At 48.1% G+C, this 24695-nt stretch overlaps 1 protein-coding gene across 1 annotated transcript in view; it reads left to right on the top strand.

Moving 5' to 3' along the window:
* Window positions 1–24695, top strand: part of PPP1R16B (protein phosphatase 1 regulatory subunit 16B) — a 66402-nt gene that overhangs the window by 17287 nt on the left and 24420 nt on the right. Inside the window, exon 2 of the mRNA XM_069806975.1 lies at window positions 1647–2049. Coding sequence (XP_069663076.1) covers window positions 1803–2049 — 247 coding nt within the window. The 5' untranslated portion in view covers window positions 1647–1802. The remainder of the gene's footprint in view (window positions 1–1646; window positions 2050–24695) is intronic.

Genomic DNA, 24695 nt, shown 5'->3' with positions numbered 1-24695 from the left:
GGATGTCTCAACCTTGCAAAATTCACTGGGATGTGATGGATGTGCTGCATGGCATGAACGTTTCCCTGCAGCTCCTCAGAGTAACGCCTCCATGATTGGGCTGCTGCTTTGCCCTCTGAAGAGGGATGAACAATGGCTTTTTGTGGCTTGGCTGGATGGGGTAAGGTTTGGTATCTCACCTGGGTCTTAGCTACCTCTCTTCTGCTGCTATTTTTCCCATAGATGCTTTGCATCCATTGTATATGAGACTGTTGCTTCCTTTCTTTCGGAGCAGGAGAGTTGAGCAAGGAATGGCTTCAGCTGCCCTGTTGGGGCTTTCTCAGGTGCTTGTAAATACTTAAGCTCTCCACAGTCTCCCTTCCCCATCAACTTTCCCCACCCCCCCCGCCCCAAGCTGGCTGAACCATAAGAACTCTCGTCTTGTATGTGGTTATTTGTAGCTTACCTTGATTTGGCACACTTACCTTGCCATTTGATGTGCTTTGCATGGGTCTGTTTGGAAACGACTCGTTCAATTTGCTCATGACATTGGCTTTATTTCAAATGCACCTTTCTCTGTTGGACTGCTTCTTAAATCTGGGACGTGTTTACTCCTTCTGTGCAGCAGATGACTGGGTGGCTGCCCATGGGTCCCCTGGTTGATCATTCTTTGGGTAGCACTGCTTAGAGCTCTCTGATGTCATGGTCACACCAGGAGTCTGGGGCTGTGATTTAACTGCTCTTGTTGCTGGGCTTGTGGAGCCTGTACAGCAAAACCAGAATGAGCTAGCCTGTGGTAAAGAAAAAACCTGAATGAAGAGAGAAATTAACACAAACCCCCATGTTTTTAAGTAGCTGAAGTGGTTTAAGTGGTTTAAGGCTCCTTCCTGGGAGCCACATCCTATCCATCTGCCCTCAGCTAGGGCTGGGGTGAGAAGGGGCTGATGGATGAGAAGGGGCTGATGGATGAAGTAGAAGAGTGCAGATGATGCTCCTGGTGGGTAAAGCCCCTCTGGGAAAACCTGCTTGGCCTTGGGGTGCTGGATGGGTAGCCCCATGCATCTCTAGCCTCTGGCCTCTGGGTTATTTGTGCTGGGACGGTCTCATGTTGTGTCTGTGGCTGCCCTGGGCTCTGCCACTGCAGTCTTGGTCCCCTCTGCCCTGTGTTTTGCTGCTCAGACCAAAATGCTTCAGGGAGGTGGCTGTTGGTGTGCATCAGTGCAGCGCAGTCTTGGCTGCGGTGTTGGGGATACCTGTAACGAGGGGGGAAGGTTACACTGGAAGGGGCCAGCTGGAAGGAAGGACGTGTCTCAGTACTTGAATGTCTCTGGAGTTGTCTGAGGAATGGTATCAAATACTATGGAAGATCTTTGCTCATTAAGACTTCCTTCTGCTCATAAGAGAGGGCTACCTTGAACTATAGATGTGAATGAATTGCACGGTTAAACTACTGCTTAATCAAGATGGTTTTGCTTCGGTGTTTGGAGTGGGTGAAGGATGGAATCACAAAGCCTGGTGAGAACAACCAAGCAATTAAAGTGCAATTAAGCGAGCTGCCTTTTGAGATGGTAGGTGTTGCCCATTGCGTTTTCCAACAGGCTGGTCTTAGTTGGTTGTCTGCATGGGATGATGAGACTTGATCTCTCACACTTTCCTCCTCATTTCAGGTTTCCACTGTGTTCTCATCAGACACTGCAATGGGCCCTTCCCAGCTCGGCCTCAAGATGCTGGTATAGCAGCAGGCGGCCGCGATCCAGAGGACCTGCAGTGGGACATCGTTTCCTGCTGGGGCATCCTTCATCCCCTCTCTCTCGGCAGAAGCAATGGATGCCCATGTGGACCTCCTGACAGAGCTGCAGCTGCTGGATAAGGTGCCCACGCTGGAGAGGCTGCGGGCAGCCCAGAAGCGGAGGGCTCAGCAGCTGAAGAAATGGGCGCAGTATGAGAAGGAGATGCAGCACAAGAAGCGGAAGCATGAAAAGAAGAGAAATGCTGTTAACCGAAAGAAAGTGTCTTTTGAAGCCAGCGTTGCTCTGCTGGAGGCTTCTCTGAGGAACGACTTGGAGGAAGGTACGGCACTTGTATCTGGTGATTTCTTTGTCTGGCTACATGTGAGGTCCCTGTAATGCTGTGGTGTGCAAAGGCATCTGTGTTGACATCCATGGACTGGACTACCCTTGACGTGGTGTTGGTCTCTGGAGTGTTGCCATCTCTGATATAGCTATGGGGTCCTCAAAGCACTGTGTGACACCAGTGTTACCTAGACTGACATCAGGAGTGGGCGCATGAATGCCAGGATAGGGCAGGAGTTAAGACCGAGATTTGGGGAAAGGTCTTTTCTCTTTCTCTCTTTCCTTTTTACGCTTTCTACTTACAGAAGGTGTGAAACACTTCTTTGCCTTCTGGATGTGCCTCTTCTAGTGGCTTTATGGAAGTCCGTTGCAGGGATTTACATGTCAGTGTAAATCTCTTCGGCTTCCCTGCTTGGGGGGATGGATTGAGAGCTACATGGATGTATGAATTTTTTCCCTATTCAAAATACTGAAAAGCATGCCTTTGCTTAATGCTTCCTATAGAAGAGAACTGCAAATTGTTCAGAAATTGGTGTAATTGCACCATTTCAAAGTGGATCAAAGTGCTTTGCTTTTGCTTCAAAATCTGAAGGGGCGAAAAAAAATATGTCTAAAAGTCAATCCCCATTAGCCTCAGCATAGCATGGGGAAAGCCTGTAAGCTCTGGGGAGCCAGAGTTTACTTCTCTGCAGAGAAGTAAAAATGTTTCCCAGGAGACCTGGAGCAGCATTTGGGGTTGCCGCTCTGCCAGGTGGCAAAATCGGTGTGATCTTCCTGATCCCTTGGCATGGAAGAGACAAGGGAGATGCTTAGGAAACCTGGCCAGTTGAGTTGCATCTCTGCTAGTGAATGTTGCTCTAGTTTCCAGCATCTTTTGCAACAAGCAGTATATACTTGCCTAGTATGTGGGTGGAAGGCAAGGACCTTGTCTTTGCCTTGTGAGGAATCTCCCCAAAGTCACGTCCCTGTTTCTGAGAAGGTGCCTTTTGTGCACTCTAACTTGTCCTCATGTGGGTGTTCTGCACCAGTTTGGAAACGGAGCACTTTGGTGGTGGACAGTGATGCCTGCCTGGGCAGTGTGTTAAAAGCGTTTGCCAAGCCCTGCTGTGTGTCTGTGGTTTTGCGTGCATTTGTAGCTTCTCTCTGGGAGAGCAGACCTGTGATAATGCCCTGGAAACTGCAGGCTTTTATTTGTTTCTTCTTGCTTTAAAGGTTTAACAGTTACTTCCAGCTCTGTGCTCCAGTGAACCAGTGTTTCTTGCTCTGAGCCATTGTAGTCTTCTAGGAGAGCCCCAGCAGTGAAGCCAGCCAGAGCCCTACTGTGAAATCGTGTCTATTGACACTGCCTGAGATGACAGATTTATGACTTGTATTGCCTCTGCCTGTGCTGGCAGATGCTTGGCAGAGTATGGCTTTGGGTTTTGTACCCAGCTGCCCACCTGTAAGTGGCAGGTCGTAGTTTTGGGGTGGATAACGAGTGTTTCATCGTCCTCCTCTTTGTGTGGTGACGGTGCCTCTGCTCAGTGCTTGGGCTAGAGGGTGCGATGGAGCTGATGGGTCTGTGAGAGGCCCAACCTTTTAGTTTTGCTTTCTGCACTTTCTGGCTTTGGGCCTGGGCAGTTTGGAAGGAGGGGAAACTCCTTCACTGTCTGCCTTGCAAATATTTTCCTTTTTTTTTTGAGAGATGCACAAAAGGTGGAGGTGTTTGCAAGCATGGCACTGGTGGAGGGTAGTTGTGCACCCTGATGGCAGTGAGCAGGCAGGGCTGGTGTGTGTTCAGGCAACGGCATTAACGTACCGGTGGCACGGGTCCTGTGGACAACAGTCTTGCACCACATGTGGACATGGATACTTTGCTGTTGGGGGTACAGGAGTTGAGCTTTCAGCTCACAGCTTTACCCTTTTCCTCCTGTAAGGGAAAATCCATTGCAGCAGGTCTCTTTTGGTACTGTAATTGTGTTGACCTCATTCCATAGGCAAGCCCAGGTAGTGGGCTTTAACCATCGGTCGCTCTTTCCGATGCGATGCTGGTTACATCAAATGTGATACAGGCACTTCCCTGCTCGGTGGAAAATCAACCTCTCCACCCACCAGAGAGGGCAGGGGCAGTATCCGCGGTGCCACAGGCACTTCCCTGTGTAGCTGGATTTTTCAGATGCCTCACGTTTTTAAATTTGATTTGCTTTGTGATCGGTTACTTCAAGTCCTAAAAATAGTGGGGGGGCAGGTTCTGTCCCTGGTCTGCCCCCTCTGTGCTGTGGGACCAGTATAAAGGGGAGGACGGGACAGAGTCAAACCCAGATGCCAAACTGGGAAAACTCCTTATCAAGTGCCCTAGGCCAAAGTGAGGGAATTCGTGGGCTTTTGGAGGTCCTGGGTGATTATTTTGGTGTATGAGTGATCTTTTGTTTCCATGTGGGAAGTGGAGGGGGAGGTGAAATATAAATGATTAAGAAGTTGAGAAGTTAGCGTGAGGAAGGTTAGAGAGCTGGGGGTGCGGCTGGCACACGTCACCTCTGAGCTACCTCTGGGCGGGTGTGCCATTTCCATTCTTTGTTACTTTTCTGTACTTTTGTATTTATTTTTAAGGTTATCGCTCCTGAAGTGGGAGAGGGGATGGTAGTAGGCAGTGTGTGATGAAATCGGGGGAAAGAAAGAAAGCAGAGTTGAATAGCAAGTTGGCTTTTTGCTGGAAGGTGTCTTGTGCTGTGGCGTAACCTCCTGATGGAGGCGGTGGGTTGAACCCTGTAGGATGGAGTCGGTGGGTGCAAAACCCTGCCCTGCTCTTTGGGGAGCAGCTCTGTGTCCCTGAGGACCTGGATGTGCTGACTTCGCTGTCTTTTGCCTGTGCCTTGCCCAGGTGTAATTGAAAGACCAGTGCTTGCTTCGCTCAGCTCCTGTGTGCCCATTTGTATCTGCAGCACCTTCCCTCATCCCTGTTTCCTTCTGCCACCGATGGCACGGCCACGGGGCTGAGCCACCCCGCCTTCCCACTTAGCCTGTGACCTCTGGCTCTGCAAATGCAGCAGCCTCAGAGAAGAGGACGTCTTTCCCCTGTAAGAAACCCAGGTTCCTCCACGGCTGCTGATGGGTGACTGTGCGTGTTGCAGCATTGCTGTATCTCGGCGTGGTGGCAAAGCAGGTCTGAAGGCAAGGACCCCAGGGAGCATCAGCCCCGGCGTGGGCAGGAGCTGCGAAGGGGTGACGGCGCCTGCCTGCTTGTTACGCGCATCTTCTGCAACAGATCTGTCAAAATATCGCAGGTTTAACAAACAAGCTGCTATTAAAAGCCCCTTTGGATCTCTGTTGACAGAACCAGGGTAGGGAGCACACCGCAAACACGGTGGTGGCAGATGTGAGCAGACAGTCATGCTGGGGAGAAGTAGGTGATGGGCAGTGACCCCAGACCGAGGGCAGCGGGTCCCCCTGGCCTGCAGTGTGCTGGCCAGGACCTTCAGTTTGGAAAGCTGAAATATCTACGGACAGTTCATGGGTGAGCTCCGAGGTGAAAGCAGAGCGCTCCCAGTTGCCACACTGGGCCTGCTCTGCTCTCCCCTGTGGAGGAGCTGGGAAGGGGTATCTGTGGAGGGGCATCACGCACAATCACCATTTTAAGTGGAAATATGTCCTCATCCAGCTCTAGGGACGATCTGAGCTGGTTGCAGGGAGATGGTGCAAAGGGGAGGACGCTCAGTCCATACGGAGCTTAGAGGGAATGGCAGGGTTGTGTAGAACCTCAGGGCTGTTCTAATGGCTGCGAAGAAGAGTTGCTTTATAATGCAATAAAACAATGCTTTATAAGCTACCTTACTAATCACAAAGAAATTATAAGGGCTGCTGAAGGCTGTGGCCCTTCAAGGCTGTCCTGCAAGGCGATGGACTGAAACCATGGGGAGGAGGCTGGTCCTGCCATTCCCAGGGCAGCACCTCATCCCCGAAAGCAGCCCCGTCTGCTGCAGGGCTGTCGTGTCCAGGTCTTTCTACATCGCTGAGTTCCTATGTAAGGAGCCCCAGAGTGTGGGGAGAGGAGCCGGTGTTCTGTAAATTAAAAATAGACATCCCAGAGGTGGGTGAAGTGGCTGCCTGTACAGGCGTGTGGCATTTGCTGCCTCGAAGTCCCTTTGCACCCCCGGCCTGTTTGCAGGGCAAGCTCCTACTTGAATGACAGAAGCGGGAGGTGTTCGTGTTAGCTGGGGGGTGAGCTGTGTTCGCTTCAGCGAATCAATGGAGAAATAAAGCCCCCGAAGGACCAATTCACCTTCCAGCAGCACTGGAGGTGCCCTGGTTTCTCCTGCTCTCAGATGAGAGTTGCCTCCCCTCAGGCACCTGCTCCCCCCTTGGTCATGGCTCCGGGAAACGTCGCTGCAAAGTCCTTCAGCTCCCACCTTCTGGCACTTCATCCTGCAAGCAAAACTTTGTCAGAGCCAGAGTGTTGCATAAAACAGTGTTTCTGCAGAACTTTGACCATGCAGATCCTTACAGCTGGTGAGCCAGAAAGTGAATGAAAACTCCGGTCTGATGACCTTGGACTTGGCATCCAGCAGAACGGTTCCCGCTAGTAGAGCAGCGGCTGCAAGCTTGGGGCTCGCTGGGTCCTGCACCAGTGTGGAGAAGATTTCCCTGGGGAGGGTATAAGCATTGCACAGCTTATTTGTGTAAATACATCCCCCACGTTTCCCTCCCTGCCAACCCTTAAATCTCCTGTAAATGTGTGTTAATGACGAGCGTGGTAGACCCTTTTAAGAGCCATCCCCAGGCAGCTCCTACTGCGCTCCCTCTGCACCTTTCTGGAATAAACCCAACCTTGTCATTTGCAAAGGCACTTCAAAAAGAGGCCCTAATTAGTGTCTATAAATTGCTTTCTTTAACCTTTCCAAGTTGATGTGATCTGTTCCCTTGTTACTAAAAACCTTTTATGAGGTGCCTTAATTTTCCACCCACATTATTAGTCTCCTGAAGCTTTTTACATGGGGTTCCTTTGTCCAAGTTTGTGAGCAAGTGCATTTATCTGTCTGAGAAGTCTTTTCTCCTGGGTTTTTTTGTGCCCTTTGAAGGGCTCTGGAAAAAAAAATAAAATCTTATTGCCAGCAGTCTGAGTGAATATCTGGGTATTTGGGGAATGACTCGAGTCAGAAATGAAAAGTTTCTGTTCAATAACAAAGGCTTTTCTTGAGTTTTAAACTCCATAGGTGTCGAAATGAAAGCTGTCCTCTTTGGGAAGCTGTGTGTGGGAGCCCTTGGCAAAGATGGATTTTGCTAATTTTGTTAATGGTGGTTGGTATGTCTTCCAAAAGCAGATTCATATATTTGGCCACATTTAACTTGGCTTTTTCATGCAATCTGGATGCAATGCCAATGTGGGGTGGCTTGCATATGGCAGCTAACTAGATGGCATCTGGGAGCACGAGCAATATTGAATATGCAACTTTCTCTGTTGTCATAACAAGTAAATAATCTTTTTTTTTTTTTCCCCTGACTTCCTGGAATTTCAATCAAGTGGGAAAATTGTTTCCATTTCCATGAGAGCTTGAAATGCCAACTTTTCTGTTTGGAAATTAATGCTGAAAGTCCATCTCAGGTTTTCCTGTGATGAGGCCCTCTCCCTCCCCAAATTTGGAGTCAACTTAAACATTTTGTTTCAAATCCTTTCTTTAATCAAAAAAGTTTGATCAGAAATACTTTTTTTTACTTTTCAAATAACAAAATGAGATATTTCCTTCACTTCAGAATGTGTTTTCCAAAATGTGCACCAGCTGTTGTAGAAGAGCTTTGGTTTCAGTGGGTCAAGCATCTTAATCCCTTTAAGAAAGATTGGGGTGTCTGTTCTCGGGGTGCTGGCTGTTGCATGCACTGAGCATCGCTGCTTGCTGTTTCAACATGTGCAAGTTCGGAAACAGACTTTTTCCATACCTACAGGCCAGACATTCTGCATCTCTTGAGTTTCTCAATTCACAGCAAGGCTCATAGCAGAAGCAGCCTCCCTCCTGCTCCCCGAGCAGTGAGCTGCTTTTCTTGACTAAAACAAGAACTGAAAACGTGCATGCAAATGTGCTCTGACTGTCCTTTCCAAGAAATGGTGATGTAGGGATCCTGGCTGGAATTTTTTGATCAAAATTTAAACCCCCACCCACCCCCCCCTTGCAGGCCTGGCTGCCCACCCCCACCTCCGTGGGCACATCTTTCCGCCTGCACCTTGTTTCAGCAGGGTGTGCGTTCTCGGCTTGCATGATGGAAATGGGTTGGTTTCACATCGTTTCGGTTTCTGGCTTTTACGCATGTGCCAGCTTCTACCATTTCTGATACCACTGAAAATATTTCTTGTGTATGTTGTAATAAATAGTATTACAAGATAATGAATAAACATTGGATTCAAACTACTTATCCCTCTAGTAAGGATGGTCTGTTTGGATTCAAGGTGTTTTAAATCAAACAGGGATTGGCCAATGACTGCTGCCAATCCCAGATTTTATTTCTTACTAGAAGTGGTTTAAATCACTTAATTGGCTTCTAAAATTTGGCTACAATGTGTTTTGGAGGGGAAACTCAGAACTGGTGTCTCATTGGTTGCATGTACCCCTAAATGCAAACTGGGCATTTCTTTGGTTTATTAGTATTGTTGACAGTTGCTTCTCAACACAACCGTGGGTAAGGAGTATTCCCTTTTGAAAGGAGATACGGACAATGGGGAGTAAAGGCTGAAACTCTTAGGGTTGTGCATGCAAGGTGCAGTAGGTAGGATATGTAAGGTCACCATCTGCTCTGCAAACCCTGCCCGGCCAAATCACAGCAGGGAGGGCTCAGGACGCAACGGCTGCCTTGGCTGGGAGCGTCAGAACTTTTGTCAGCCAAAGGCAGATTATCAATGGGACCTTAATTCAACCAGGTGCTTGGAGATGTTTATGCCTATAACCAAGTACTAAATCACTGGCATTTAACCTTTCCCTTCCCTGTCCTGGCTGCTCTGCTTCCAATGAGATGGAGGCAGCCTTGGATGGCTGCTTATTTTCTGCTGTCTACAGGCTGCCAAATGTCAAAGCCAGAACTTCCCAATCTGAACCTGATAATACTTACTGATATATCAGTAGCCAGTAACTTCCCAGCTTGGTTGTCCGTGTGATTTCCCTGGGGGGATCATTGCCTGCCATCCGCACAAGGGGGACCAAGGCATGGAAATGCAGTGATGGCCATGGGTACGGGTTGGATCAAGCACTGAAAGCGGCACACCTGGCTGCCTGCTTGGGGGGATCACGGCATGGAAGGGCTGACACTACATCCCAGCCAGTTCCTCGCTCTGGGGGGCTGTGACATGGAGTTTTTTGCAGGCAACGTGTTTCTTGCCTGCCTGGCTGCCTTCCAGTTGCGTGCTGTTTCCTACGCTCCAATTAACTGTGTGTTTGTCCCACTCCAATAACGAGAAACCAGAGAGTGTAAATAGCAGCTCAGTCGGGGGACCTCTGGTATCTTCTGCGTAATAAGCAGCAGCAACCCAGAGTGAAATATCGTCTGTCTTCCCACCTTGGCTGTGACCTCTGATAGCCAAGGCTCTGTCTCGCTGCAGTGCTGTGTTGTGATATCTAACCCAATTCTGCCAAAAGGATGTAAGACATTAGCCTGATCACTCCTGAGAGCTTGCTGGTACCTGGTATTTTGCAACATCATTCTGTTTTCAAGTGTGTTTTGTCAAAAAAAAAAAAAACCCAAACCCCAAACCAAAGCAACCCACAACCATAAGCACAGTTCTGCAGCCAAGTATCTAACTCTTCTTTGCAAATGAATATAGGTGGGAAAATGAATATTTTTGGAGGTGAACCCTTCTTGCAGGGCTAACCCTCATGTGGCTGCTTTACCCTGATGCAGTTGAAAATGTGGTGCTTGGATGTAGTTTCTGGACAGGAAGGACTGTAAGCTGTGGCTGCAGGCTCTGCTTTCTGCCCATTCTCCTGGTCAAGGAGAACTTGAAAAGTGGATTAAATCTATTTTTTTTTTTTTTTCCAGATTTAAATTCCTGCCTTTTTGGATTCGGGCCAGCTCAGCTCAGCTGGTATAGATTTCTTCCTCCTAGAATCATGGAAAATAGAGGTTGAGAGGGCCTCAGGAGGTCATGTAATCCACCTCCTGCCCCAAGGCAGGATCAACTGTATCTAAAATGCTTGCTAATGAGGTTGGAGTTAGGTATCTTAGTGTATTTATAGGCATCTCCACAACACAAGAGCACATATACCTGTGCAAGTGGCCCTGCTTCTCATTCAGTTCTGCATATTTTTCCTACTTGCTTATATTTATCTTCCTTTATTTTGCTTTGCATGCCATCCTTACGCTTATTGACTGCGAGTTTTCCTACTTCCGTGAAGAACGCTCTAATTCTTTCTTTAATAGCAGTTGCTATGGCAGCTGGTTCAGGCGGTGCCTTATAACCCAGTGCTGAGCTGCTTTTACATACACTTTCACTGCTTGGTTTTTTTCCCTCTGGAGCCTGGCCAGATCTTTGGGAAACCTTATCACCCACTGCAAATGTCTTGACAAAAAAATAAAATTAAAAAAAAATATAATCAGGTTCTGGCACAACTGTTAAAAAAAGTCTCCTAAGCCTTGCCTACCCTCTAACCTGTCACCCAGAGGATGCTAAATAGGCCAGGAAGCAAACTGTTTAATTCTGTCTGCTGATGCCTTTGTAATCAAAAGCTAACATGGAATCAAGCACCCTGCACTCCTTTTAATTCAGGGAACAAGAGTCCATGTGCAGCTACTAGCAAGCGGATGCAGTTTCTGCTGAAGTCCCTGCAATTTGCAACTGCTTATTGCTGAATTTGGCCTCTGGATTCTCTAGATAGTGTGAGGTAGACAGGCTGTAAATATCACTCATGTAGGAAACTGGCTTTAGTTGCTCTGTTGTGTTTCCCATGCTCCCTATACATTTTATAACAGTTTGCAGCATCTGTCAGTTTGGCCGAGGATTTCAAGCTATATCTCAATTCCCTTTTTCCTGGTGGTCTCATCTGTTCTGCCTGGCTTTGCTTTCAAAATGGCACAGAGGACTGGTCCCCACCTTGAGTGTAAGAGCACCAAGCTCTGAATTGCAGTGGGAATCTTCCAAAGTCTCATTTATCTTTGTGTGCCTTTACCTGGGCTGACAAGAGAAATCCTATTAGTTAAAAAAAAGAAAAACCAACCCCACTCCACTCCCCCCAAAAAACAATCACCCACCAAACAAAAGAAAACCACTTTTTTTTTTTTTCTCCTAAGGGCTACTGCTATAGTGATCACCTCTAAAAAGGGGAGACTGGAGCAGGAATTAAGCTGAAAGTCACTCTCACACCATTCTCCTTGCTTGCACCAGCCCTATTTTAGCTCGGTTGGCAGCTGATGGTTTCCACAGTAGAGAAGTGTTATCTGCACACAGCTTGTATTTTGTCCTGTGTTACACCAACATCTGTCTGGAAACATTCATATTTTGAGTGGGTGGGGGAGATTCTGGCACCTTCAAAGTATTTCCACTCTGGTCTGATTCAGAGCAGCAAAGGTTGGAGATCGAGTGCTGATACTTGCACGTGCGCAGTTCTGGTTGAAACGACAGTAGTGAGACATGACGGCTTGGTGCATTCAAAGTCTTTCGAATATCCCATTTGAAGGATTCTCTGTATCAAAACTATCTATTTCAATAAAAGCAAAATTTTACTAGGAGAATATTATTGATTTGAAAACCATGAAGTCCTTGCACAGAAATGGAGCAGCTCTACTGCACCAAGGTTTCATTGCTGCAGAACATCTGTGGTTGGGACAAGGAAGTCACCTGGAAATCCATACCAGCTCTCAGCCTCTTGGAGTTGGAAAGCAGCAATGACCCTGCAGTGAAGGACAGCCATTTCACTCAAGTTAAGGACGTAGAGAGAAGAGCACTTTCTGCATCTGTCTGCCAATGTTGGGTTCAGTTCTGATGTGTTGTCAGAGGAGACAGGTGAGTGTCTGGGGTGCTGTGATTAACCCTCTGGAGAGTCTGTCAGCTCTACAGAGACCAGGACCCAACTGAGAAACCTGGGGCTGGACAACATGTGGTGCTCCCACGGAGAGCGAGTTTCAGCCTACTTAGGAGCTCAGACTCTTTCTGTGACTCTTAAACTTTTCAGACCTGGTTTATTTTTTCACTTCAGATCCTGTCAGTTTGCCTTCAATTAGCAAGGCTAGAGCAGGGCTCCATGGGAACTTAAATGGGACTCTTCTTTTAATTAAAATTTGGGTTTGGTAGCCTGAAATAGCAGGCATTAGAAGGAGCCAGAGCTCCAGCAAAGGAGGGCAGTCCCCGTGGATCTGCAGTGACATCCGCCTGGCTGTCAGGCAGTTGATCACAGGGTTTTCTTTCCTCCTAAAGCTGATGCTGTCAAAACAATGATGTAAGTCCCTCAATGTGATATGAAGCTCCAGTCTAGGCTGTAACGAGTCAACTTCCAACCTGCTGCTGGATGCTGTGCCAAAACCACAACGTATCTGGGTTGGTAGGGGACAGCGGGTCATGGAGAGATGCTGGAAGTCCATTTTGCTTTTATTAGAAGGGCCACTGAGTTTAAAATTTCATCTTAAAGACCATCTAAGCAGGATTCCCTGTGTGCTTTCATAGTAAATTTATTCTTCCATAACTTTAATCATGCAGTTGTGAAATAGCTACATACAAGCTGCTGCTCTGCCTCCTGACCCAAATTATTCTCATCTGTGGCAATTTTCCATCACTCTTCAAGGCAAGGAAAGCTGTCATTTGAGCACTGAATCTGTAGCATGGATTCAAGATTTGGGTCATCATTGCATTGTACCACTCAGCACTCTACAGTTGCCCATGTGTTTAGTAGTGGGAATGTTTGCAGCGTTGATCTGTCCAGTTATCCTAAGGGGAACAAGAGAAGAGGAAATATTTCTTGCTTCACTTACATTCAAAGACTTGTCTTCTAGCTGAAGGGTGGTATTTGTTGACTGATTTCCTCCTGTGAAGTGGGACTGACAGCTTGAATTGCAGCTAGAGGTGGAAGGAGCCATGCCCAGAGCAATGCAAGGGTGACGAGACGGGGGTCTTGCCATCTGGCTTTGCCTGATCCTTGTATCATTCTCTTGGGTTTGAAAGCTTCAAGAAACATGTTGCTTGTTCACCCTTCTTGGACCAAGCTACCATTCAGCTACCACTAACTGGGGGCTTCTTGTGAATTCCTGAGCATTTTGGCACAGATCTCTAAAGATATTTGGATATTTTTAACTTCCACTGAAGTCAGTTTGGTTTGGTCACCTAACCTTAAGAATACAGAGTGCTCCTTAAGAATACAGAGTACGTCTGAAAAATGCTCAGCTCCTTTCTGTTGGATGGTGGTGTAAAGGCCACCTGGTTAAGCACTTCTGCCCCATGGTATTAAAATACACTGTCATGGCATTTTGTGCCCCTTGGTGATTGCCCCGATCAGCACCAGGAGTTCCCAGCAGCGGTGGAAATGTCTCACCTCTGCTGCGGGGAGGAGGGGTTCCCTGGGGCAGCTATTACCCAGTTCTGGGAACCGACCCCGGTGCTGTGAGCTCCCCACCCTCCTCCTTCCCTTCCCACAGGAAGGGGTTGTGGGTTTTCCAGCTGTGGAACAGGAAAGAAATAGGGATCCTGTTTACCTACCCACTGAGCTGCTCACATCTATTTAAAACTTCTCCTTGTAACATGCTGCTTATCGCTGTGGCACCTCGTTTGCCAGCTGTCCTGTCCCTGCTGTGCCCTCTGGAAAGAGATCCTTCATGCAGCACTGTGCATGGAGGTCCTGAGGTGCCACGGCTAGGATGCTCAGAGGGCTTCAAAAGCCAGCAGGCTGATTCGAGGGGTTAAGATGCCAGCACTGGTTGCTGTGTAACTGGGAAATGAAAATAACAGCTTTGTCACCCACAGACCAGGGGGTCTTGGGACTGGGGGGGGGGCAAGAGAAGGTTATTTATTCACACCGCAGTGGGCAAAGTTGGTCTTGCAGTTTTGCCCTGTTCCAAAGCAGTATCTGTCTTAGAGCCTAATAACATCCAACTCGATATCAGCTCCTTGGGAGGTGACAGATAGTGTCTGGCCTGTGCATGAACACAGAGGTTTGGTGAGACTCATGCAAAGCCTTGGCTACATTTATTATTTCTCATTAAAATATGAGAGGTCATTGGGCACAGGCTGTTTTGTTGTGGACATCCCTTTGCTCTTGTTGGGAAGTCCGAATTCTCTGGAGCTGCACTAGAAGCCTGCAGCGTGGCAGACCTGCTGTGTGGGAGACCACCTTCCACACTGGACGGGAGGTGGCTCGGAAGCAGGAGAACCAGGAGGGCTTCCCGTGCACGGGACCTGGGAGCACTCGGCGCTTCTGCGTGCTCTCGATGCTATGGGAAGGTCTTGCTTCTGCACGGGAGCAATTTGTCTCATCGTTACAGCTCTGAGAGGTGTGAGCAAAGGCAAGCAGGGTGAGAGAGCTGTGACTGGAGAGAATTTGCTGGTGGAAATGCTTGTGGGGTAGGTGAAGGGAAAGCTGGAGGTCTCCTTGCCAGAGCAGGATGGACATGATGCAGGAGCAGGGCGAGCAGTGCAGCCTGCCCCTGGCTCTGGAACAGCCTCCTGGAGCACCAAAAATCTTGTTAGATTTGGTACAATTTGCAGTGTACAGAGTGATTGTGTAAAATGCTGACTTGTGGGTTTAGGCTTTTAACCTGAGCAAAAGGGTCACGGGCTGGGGGGGTATTTGCTTTGGAAAGAAAACATGTACCTGTGCTTGTGCATCCCCTGGGATGTGCACAGCTCCAGAAAGCAGCGGGACTGGCAGGAGCACGCAGGGACATGGCCAGGGCAGCGTCCTCCGAGACTGCTGGTGAGGGGAGCTTTTTGTGCTGTCATCAACCCTGGGGAGTGAGTTGTTCCCGTGGGGTTTGGGGAGAGTGGGTGTGTGAAGGGCTCCATAGGGCTTTTTACCCTGCCAGCCTAGGCATGTCTCGCTGCACAGGTGATTGCACCGGCTGGCCCTGGTGTTAATGAGAAGCCTGGTAGCCGTGCTGTGCGTGGCAGAGGGTTTTCAGGTAGTGGTTAACAAGCAACTGGTGGAGCCAGGAGCCCAGGCACACAGCAAGTCACTGAGTGGCTGCATTTAACTAAAATTAGACCTTTGTAAGTGGTGGTGGCAGCTGTGCATAACAGTGAATTAATCTTGCAGGGGAGAGGATTTGCTAGAGGAGGTGATGGCTCCCAGGTGCCCTAGCCAGTGCAGGTACTGGGAGCTGGGATCTGTATCAGGCTTCCATTGGGAAGGCAGGCACGGTGCCCCTGGGGTGTGTATGTGTCGTGTTCCCACAAGATAGAGCGATACAGCGCTGCGAGCATCCCGAGGGGAGCACCAGCATGCCCTGCCTTAGTGCAAATGCTGGCTTGTATCAGGGACCACATAACTACACTCATGTGCATCCACGAGTGGGATGCTTGGGGACCCACACATGGGCACAGCCAGTGCTTGAACCAAATCCTTCCTGCGTGGCTCTTCCCACTGGCTGAAATGGGCTGAGCCAAGAGCCTTGGTCTGGTGAGGTGGTTTCAACCTGCCCGTAATAGGAACAAGCTGCCCGGTGCAGGGAGAGTGGCACTGCCAACAGGCACCGAGCATCACTTACTCTAATTAAATTTGGGGGGGCTTATTTTATGGCCTTTTTTTTTTTTTTGGACGGCTGCTTAACTGGGAAATTAAGCTATGGGGGAGGGAAGGTGTCCGTATTTAAAAGGGTCTACCCTTCACCCATAAATCTGGGCCAGATCCATTGGTACATGCTGGCTGCTTTGTGTGACCCTGGTAAGGAAAGCAAGCATAAATGTCACTTTATAGCTGTTCTGCTTTGCTCAATGAATCTGGATCAGTGGCTCTCTCCCTCCTAATCAGGTTAGTTTCCTTTTGATCTACTCCTGTCAGGGGAAACCTAAACCGATTTAGCTATTCCCATCCATTTTCCATTCGCCTGATGGCTTTTTCCACAAGGCCATGTCAGCTCTACCTTAATTACTGTTGAGTTGTCTGATGCTGTAGCAGCTGACGCTCTGGTGTATAACTTTGTAACTCTTAGCCAATATTCATTGTGAATTTTTTGCCAGATGTTTTGTTTCATTTTTGGACAGATTAGTTTTAAATTGGCAAATGCACTAGATTTAAGGAGAAGACAATTGCTACTAGCTGTCAGAAAGAAAGCACTAATTATCAATCATGTTTTATTGAGCCTCTGTTGAACTGATTTGCTGCAGAAAACATCATTTTCTTGTAGTCTATCTTCAGGAAATCTGATTTTTGCGAGTTCTGCTCTCTCGATAATGGTGATGTATGCTAGAGCATAGAATAGAGGAAAAATTAGCTCAGGATTAAAATCTGTGACACCCTGGAATTTAAATCACCTGTTTTTAGGAGCACAAAACCATTATCTGTGCTGGTGTGCCATAAAATCATTGCAGATGCGTGTTCCTTGTTGCTTTTGCATGTAAACCCTGCCTGTGCACATGATTTACAGCGCCTTCCCGGACGCAGCAGGGTTTAGTGAATGCAGTGGCTTGTTTGTTTGCTCTGAATAGGCCCCGGTTTTGAAAATGAGCCTTGAGTTACTGTGAGACAAGATAAGAATAGTTGGGGGAAATTTCAGTGTTCCTGCCTCGCTCTGGGGCTTGGCTGCGGCGCTGCACTTCCCGTGACTCAGAGCAGCAGCAAGGCACCGGCTTCCTCTGAAATCACTTGGGTTTTGCAAAGCTCCTGGTACGGTCATTAAGTAAATCAGGTTTTTAGTGAGTTATTCTCCGCTGCAGTTGCGTGTGATGTCTAAAACGTGTGCTCCTGTTGTCGTTACTGCACTCGAATTGAGTGCCTGGAAAGGCAGGTGGAGGCGAAGGGGCATCTTCCAAAGAGGCTCACGTAGCCCTTTCCTGATTCCAAGCTGGTTTCGTTTTTCTCTTGTGATAAGTTGAATAGGGGTCAGCAGTTTTTATCAAGCTATTTTTCTTGTGAAAAGGGAAGTGTTATCTGTGAGGGGAGATATGGTACCCTGTGTGACATGGACACATGGGAGCTGATCCAGAAATGTGGCCAAATAGGACCCGTCAGTGGGTCGGCGTAGCCTGGCCCATCTCTCACTGCTGGTTGAGTCCTGGGGGATGTGTTTCATCAACAGCAAATTTCTCCTTCAGACACATCAGAAAGGAAGGGATTGCGAGCCAAGAAGGTGGAGAAACCTTGTCATTCCGATTTAGCCCACTATCTGAAGAAACTCCTTGATTTAAATACTCTGGGGTAGACGAGGGATGGACCAGATGGTTGCAAAGCATGCCCAAACTGCTGACAATATAAGGACCTCTTTGTAGGAGCTCCTGCTTCCTCCACAGTTCCTTGAAGAACCTCTTTCTAATGCTCTTGGATTTTTACTGCAGAATAGAAATCCAAGGGAGGGTTTGCATATCTTGCCCAGCTGCTCTGGGGCTCAGGTCTATCTGAATTCCCATCTCACCAGGGCTCTCGTGACTGGTTACTGGTGGGCTGGTGCTGGGGTGGAGGAGGTGGCTTTGCTTGCGTCTTGTTCCCTTCCCATGGTGACTTCCCACGGTGAGTCTGCAGATCACAGCTGCCGTGATTTGTTCCTCTCCACCTGCAGTGGGGATAGCCCTGCCTGAACCTCGCCTGTGTGTGCTGAGCATCCATCTCCGCTTTTATAGGTGTTTTATTTACTAGAAATCCCTGGTGCATATGTTCTCCTTTTTAATCTCTTTGCTGCTGCTGTGCATTACAGGCACAAACCACCTCAAACCAATTTGGTTTATTGGGTCTGTCTAGAGGAACGGCCCTGCTGGGGAGCAAGGCTTCAGCAGTGAAGAAGTTAATGTGGTCTGTCCCGAAAACTATCTGTGCCTCATGCCAAGCCTGATTGTCATCTTGCTCCTTTTAGCACCCGCAGTTGTTCTGTCCCCAGAGCACCGTATGTGGCCATTTGATCTACGAGGCATGCACGTTTGTTGGGAAACTGTCCCTTGCTTCAGAGCCCCTAGTGCCCTGTTAGGTGGATGAGGCAGCGCCAGAGCTTGCTGTTCCTTCTTGTGTCCTTCAACCGAACGTACGTGGTGATGTGTGGAGATCTTGGCCAGCAAAATGTGTTCTGTCCCCTAGTAATAGGTTGCACAGATTATGCAGCTTACGCAACCAGGGCCCATTTTAACTCGCTTTTTGCTGGTGATCCCCTTCTTCCCAGAAGAAGGTGTGCCGGATGGTGGAAAGGTAATGGTCTTCTTGGGCCGTGGAGCCAAGCCAGAGGTTACAGCTGTAAGAGCTGGCAGCAGCCAGGGCAGAAGCAGCGTTCAGCCTTCATGCACTCATTTTTCAAAGGGGAATATAGCTAGAATTTGGTTCAAGGTTTGTAGGTCAAGTTGCCATTATACAACTGTACTAGTTGCAGCTGCTCATGCGAGATCCAGACCTTGTTGGATGCTCCTGATCTGGTGGGCTCCTTTCCCTGGGAATTATTCTTTACAATGAGATGTATAGAAACAAACAGGATTTCTGTGTTGTAGCACTAACTGGGTTGGTGGAGTGGGTGGCTTGGAGTGGGATTTGCTTCAGTCTGTGAAATGTGGGAAACATCTCAGAAGCATTTGTTACAAACAGCTGCTTGGAAAGAAATCAAATTTTTTAAGACTGTGTTTTTTCCAGACAAAGGTAGGACCAAAACCACTTGAGGGATGGATCTTATAACTGATCACAGATCTAGTAATGAGGATCAGATATCCTGCATCTCCCTAAACAGGTACAAGTGCTCTTGGCACAAGTTGCACTGAGCATGTGGATCTTTGCCCATGTCTGAAGGACAGGACTGTTTGTGTGAGGAAGGTTATACCCCTGGTTTAGTGAGTGAGAGCGCAACCGTCCCATTTCATTTCACAAGGGATAAAATGGTCCGTGCTGTCTCCAGGAACCACAGCATTTTGAAATCTGTAAGGGCCCTGTCACCCTGGCTAGCCAGCCCCGCTCCCATTCTTGAAGGACTTGCTCTCGAAAAGGGTGTTGAGTAAGATGCTACAGGCCTCTTCTGCTGGATGCTGGTCAGCAGAAAAATACGTGTTCTTTCATCAGAAGCTGCCAAAGTTGCTCAATTATACTCAGTGCTGGAGATACTGAATTTTGGGTTTAGTAGCAGGAAAAAGTAGAGGAGTGCTGGATCCGGCCCAAGCAGTTGCATGGGACTGCACGTCTTCCCAGCACCGTGCATGAGCCTCAAACTGACAACTGGTTCCCTGTGCTGTCACTGGGATCTACCTCTGCAACCTGTAATTAGTGCTGTCAGCAGAGCAGCGTGAGCAGCCACTTAAGCATTAATTACTTTAATGAACTTACTAAGGTGGGTTTAGGTGCTAAAGCATTTTGTTGTTACTATAAATTTTTAAGTCAAAATATTAGACTGTGGAGTCGATGGGAGATGACGTAAAGCTCAAGCCTGGTGGCTTTCTTCCTGTCTTAATGTTCAAACTGTGGGGTTTTTTTAGGTAATTTAATCATTGCCCAGAAGCAGCCATGGCCGGCAGCGTGGCAGGAGAGTGTAAGGAGGCTCTCTCCCCATTTGCTCATATATAGGTGTAAGAGATGCAGTGAGTACAGACAGGGCAATCTGCCATTCAAGCTCAGAAGATGGATGTCACCTTTCTTGCACTGTGACAGCTAAAAGGTGGCCCATGACGCCTGGGCTCTTGTAGTGTTAAATATGTAATGAAAAACTCCCTGATGCGAGGGAGCTCTCTTATAAGCAAACAGGATGGAATAAAATGGTTCATTAACAAAACTGGTTTTAATACAGAAGTTAGCAGAGTTTTCACTACTGTGGAGAGGAGAATAGTCCTGCCATTGCTAATGGCAAAACTTAATGGGGAATTTTAATGACTGTTAATTATTTTGAAAATTGCAGTTTTCTTGGGAAATGCAGTATACTTTGGCAAACTGAAGCTTTTCTCTGCTATTGCAGAAAGGAGAACTATTAACTCCTCTGGGCTGACTCTTGCTGAAGAGGGTATGGGAGGCATTAGACTTGCAATACTAATGTGGAGAGTTGGACAGGGTCTTTCATCCCAAGACAGGAGACCTCTCGAAGGGACAAAGGGAGAGAATTGTGATATATTGCTCTCTCTCTCTGCTCCCTGCTGTTTCCTGCAACTGCGTGTTCCCAGCATCGAGGAGTTGTGTCTTCAATGTTCAGAGATACTGCTCTGATAAATGGGATGCTTTAAACCTGCATAAAAGCTGTAGGAATGATGTGGTTTTTAATTTGGTAGTTTAAACTATGTATTTTGTTAGTAAGCTCAGCATGTAAATAAAAATTAAAAAAAAAAAAAAAAATTACTGTATGCACTGAGCCTGAAGTACTCATTCAGAAACAGGATGAAACATCAGTGACCTGGTCTGAAGCCCTAAGGCAAAGCACTTTCTGGAGGAGAATTTCAGCTCTTTTCCTCTTTATGTTAAGTAAAAGACTTCTAGACTGACCCTGAAGGCTGTGCTGTTAGACCAGTCTTGTGAGTGTTGGGAGTCCTGAGCTCACATCCCTGGTGTAAGCTGTGCCCGTGGGTTTGGACCCCAGACCTCCCCTCCCATGAAGAGCATCCTTGTTCCTCTGCCATGACATACACAACTCCTCAGCGGTTTGTGAGAGGGAACTGGATTTCTCTCTCTGCCCAGGTCTGATCTGAAGGGTTTTGCTGAATTCAAGCCATATTCTGCAGATGAAAGTTTTAAGCTGACTGAGATGGCTTTTGAAAGTGAAGCAGCCACTCACTAAAACGGAAAATGCTCCCAACCCTGTGTGCAGTTTCTTTTTTACTGTGTCCAAGTGCAGGAAGCTGAGCAGAGGAGAGCTGGCAGCAAAAGCTATCTTGTTTTGAGTTCGCGTGAGGCTGGCACTTTGGTGTCTGTGGATATGGCAGGGATGGGTGAAGGCAACAAGTTGGACTTTTTTTTTTTTTCTCTCTGAAAAGTCTAAATAACCTGTCAGCCTCTCAAGCTGCTTCCCTGTGGGCTAACCTCCTGGCAACCACAAAGCTATATTGCATCATCCAGCCTGGGAATACTCATCTTCTACTGCTTGAGGTGGTGGGAAGCAGAAATCACATAGAACTTGTGACAGAAGTTGGAAAGAGTTTCCAACTTTGTGTGATGAGGCAGGTGAAATAACTATTAAAACAAGTTGGTCTGTATGCAAAGCACTTGACAGTCAGGTTATAGACCAACCCAGGTTGTATCACTGCATGCCCACTTCTTTTGACCTAATTTACATGTCTTTTGTGCTGTCTCTGAGGAGTCGTGGAAGGCAATTTCAAACCTTCTTCAAAGAAATTAGGAAATGTTAAGGAAATTAATGTTTTGTCCACTCTTTATTTTAATTTTTTTTCTTTTTTTAAACTTGGATGCTCAAGGTAATGGGTCTTAAATTTGGATTGCATGAGTAGGAAGCTGCAGCAAATTTATGCTGTGATCTTTATTGAGCAGACCATCCTCAACTGGATCAGGCCCAGGGCCCACGAGGAGGATGATCTCCAGCTTCAGGCCCTGGCTGGGGGAACTAGTGTCCTCTGTGCACAGCAGCCGTCACACCGATTTCTTTCTGTACCTTCTGTCAGGCCCATCTCATTGATTATAAGTATTACTGGAGCTGTGAAAAACCTGCATTTCTGCCAAGCTCAGGTGCTAACTTCTGATTCAACTCTTGAATGTATGAACTGGTTTCCATGCAGTGCTGAATACCTTTGATGATGATGTTCACAGATAAACTCTCTTGACTTCTCTGACAAGGCTTTGGTGGTTGCCAAGGGCTGGGAGAGAAGTCCCTGTGGCTCTCTAATCCATTTGGTTATGTTGAAAACAACTCTGCAGCATGGAGTCTTGGAAATGCCCCTACTTGGTACGCGGTGGTAGAAGGATCACCTACACCTCCAGGCCAGGTCCCACGAAGGGCCAGCATGCCACTAGCTGTGGGATTTTGTGCAGTTGCGTGGTGGCCCATGACAGTTACCCACTGCCTCTGTGTCCTGAGCCGGCTGTCACAGGTGCTGCGAGGCAGCAGCTGCACGGGGGTGATGCTTGACATTGAGGGTTGCTTTGGGATTGGAGGGGTTTGACACGGAGAGTAAATTGAACGTGCTTTTTCGTTAACACAGAAAAGAAGTTATAAAGTGTGTGATTTGTCTGTGTGTGATAGGTGCTGAAATGAAGGTTGAAAGAGAACAGGGTTTGATTCCCTGATGGAGAGAGATGCGCTCGCGTGTGCGCTTTTGCAGATGACACCAAGTTGGGAGGCAGGGTCGATCTGCTTGAGGGTAGGGAGGCCCTACAGAGGGATCTGGTCAGGCTGGATCGGTGGGCTGAGGCCAATCGTGTGAGGTTCAACAAGGCCAAGTGCCGGGTCCTGCACCTGGGTCACGGCAACCCCATGCAGCGCTACGGGCTTGGGGAAGAGTGGCTGGAAAGCTGCCCGGCAGAGAAAGACCTGGGGGTGCTGGTTGGCAGCCGGCTGAATATGAGCCAGCAGCGTGCCCAGGTGGCCAAGAAGGCCAACGGCATCCTGGCCTGCATCAGAAATAGTGTGGCCAGCAGGAGCAGGGAGGTGGTTGTTCCCCTGTACTGGGCACTGGTGAGGCCGCACCTCGAGTCCTGTGTTCAGTTTTGGGCCCCTCACTACAGGAAAGACGTGGAGGTGCTGGAGCGTGTTCAGAGGAGGGCAACCAAGCTGGTGAGGGGCCTGGAGCACGAGTCTTATGAGGAGCGGCTGAGGGAGCTGGGGCTGTTGAGTCTGGAGAAAAGGAGGCTGAGGGGAGACCTTATCGCTCCCTACAACTACCTGAAGGGGGGTTGTAGTGAGGTGGGTGTTGGTCTCTTCTGTCAGGTGGCTGGAGATAGGACAAGAGGAAATGGCCTCAAGTTGAGGCAAGGGAGATTTAGGTTAGATATGAGGAAAAATTCCTTTACTGAGAGGGTTGTCAGACATTGGAATGGGCTGCCCAGGGAAGTGGTTGAGTCACCATCCCTGGAGGTATTAAAAAAGCGAGTAGACAGGGTACTTCAGGACATGGTTTAGTGGGCATGGTTGATGGTTGGACTCGATGATCTTGAAGGTCTTTTCCAAACTAAATGATTCTGTGATTCTATGATTCTATTCTATGAAACTCTGGGGGAATTGTGGGATTTGATCAGCCCCAAAAACTTGCAAACCTCTGGGACTTGGGCTTGTGAGAGGGCAGATAAAAAAAGAAGTGGTCCTGCCTGGGTTGCTGGTAAAGATCAGAGATGGTTGTCAAATGTAGGCTTGGCGACCAAATGTGCTTCATTCTCTGTCTTGGTGATGACATCGTTCCTGATTCATAATTAAATGAAGCGTGCTGCCACACTGCAAGCCCTTCAGCTGACCTTGCTCCCCCACCTCTTGCAACTCACTCTCCCTGCCCAGCCCAAGTCCTCGATGTGGTCAGCAAACAGGTCCAAGCCAAGTGGTGGAGACCTTCCCGAGGGAGCGATACCAGCCGAGAGCTGCTGCTGAGCCACAGCTTTGGTTTCTCTTTTTAAACATGCTCTGTCAAATAGAAGGTTCACCTTGGGGTCTGGTTGCCATCAAAGCTGTTAGTGTTGAGACTTCAGCTGCTTTGCCCGATTCCTCTCGTCTGAACAACGGAGAGGACGGGGGAGAGGAAATGAGAGTTTTCTTGTGCTTCAAGGGTGGAGCTGGGACCTGGGACTCAAGGGCACTGTCACAGCTGTGCCGTGGACTGTCACTGTGACCTTGGCAAAGAAACCTGAGCCTCCAGAGTCTTGGTCTAACTCGGGCTGAGATGTCACATCTGTGAAACAAGGCGAATACTGATTGTAAAATCCCAGGAGACAGACTGGAGCTCGCTCTGCTAATGGCAGCAGCCAGCGCTTTCGGAGATCTCTGGATGAAAGGCTCTGTTGAAATTCAAATCTCTGAATAGTGCAAAATTTGCTGCTGAATAATTGCAGGTTGCAAGAACAGAAGGGCTGCTGAGGATCAGCCGATGCTTCTCTGGTAAAGTTCAGGTTGCTGCTAAACTTGTGTGAAAGTTTTCTTTCTGTAGCATTTGCTTTTTGAAAGGAAACCGCAATCTCTCTTTATCTGACAAAAAAAAAAAAAACCAAACAACAAAAGAAAGAGGAGAACTTACTGCTTTTATAGGCATTTCCCTTCCAGCACTGCATGGCAATGCAGTTTCCAGTAAGAAACAGTGCTGTTGAGCAGGGGGTGATGTTTTAGCAGATTACACTTTAACTCCTGGCGTGTCCCCTGCAGTCTCCGGTGTGGGGTAATGATGTGAGACACATCTGGGCTGGGTTTGACCTGGGGACTGGCACCACCTCCTGCTGCTGCCATGTCACACAAAACTGATTTTGAGAGGGCTGCATTGCAGACCGTGCCCTGGCACACCACGCTTCTGCCTTACGCAGGCGTTCAGACCTTGGCTATGTGGCACCCTGTTTCATGAATGCAGTGATCCATGGGAACAGAGCTAAGGATGTGATTTGATCCTGTATGTCTTAAAGATCTTCGTCCCCAATGTACTCATGCTAAACTAAAGGGACAAAGTTGGGGGGGGGGGGGGGAACCCCA

This window comes from Haliaeetus albicilla, chromosome 2, assembly GCF_947461875.1.
Source record: "Haliaeetus albicilla chromosome 2, bHalAlb1.1, whole genome shotgun sequence".
Classification (NCBI taxonomy): Eukaryota; Metazoa; Chordata; class Aves; order Accipitriformes; family Accipitridae; genus Haliaeetus; species Haliaeetus albicilla.
Note: the sequence above shows the minus strand (reverse complement) of the source record. Positions and strands in the feature narration are given on the sequence as shown.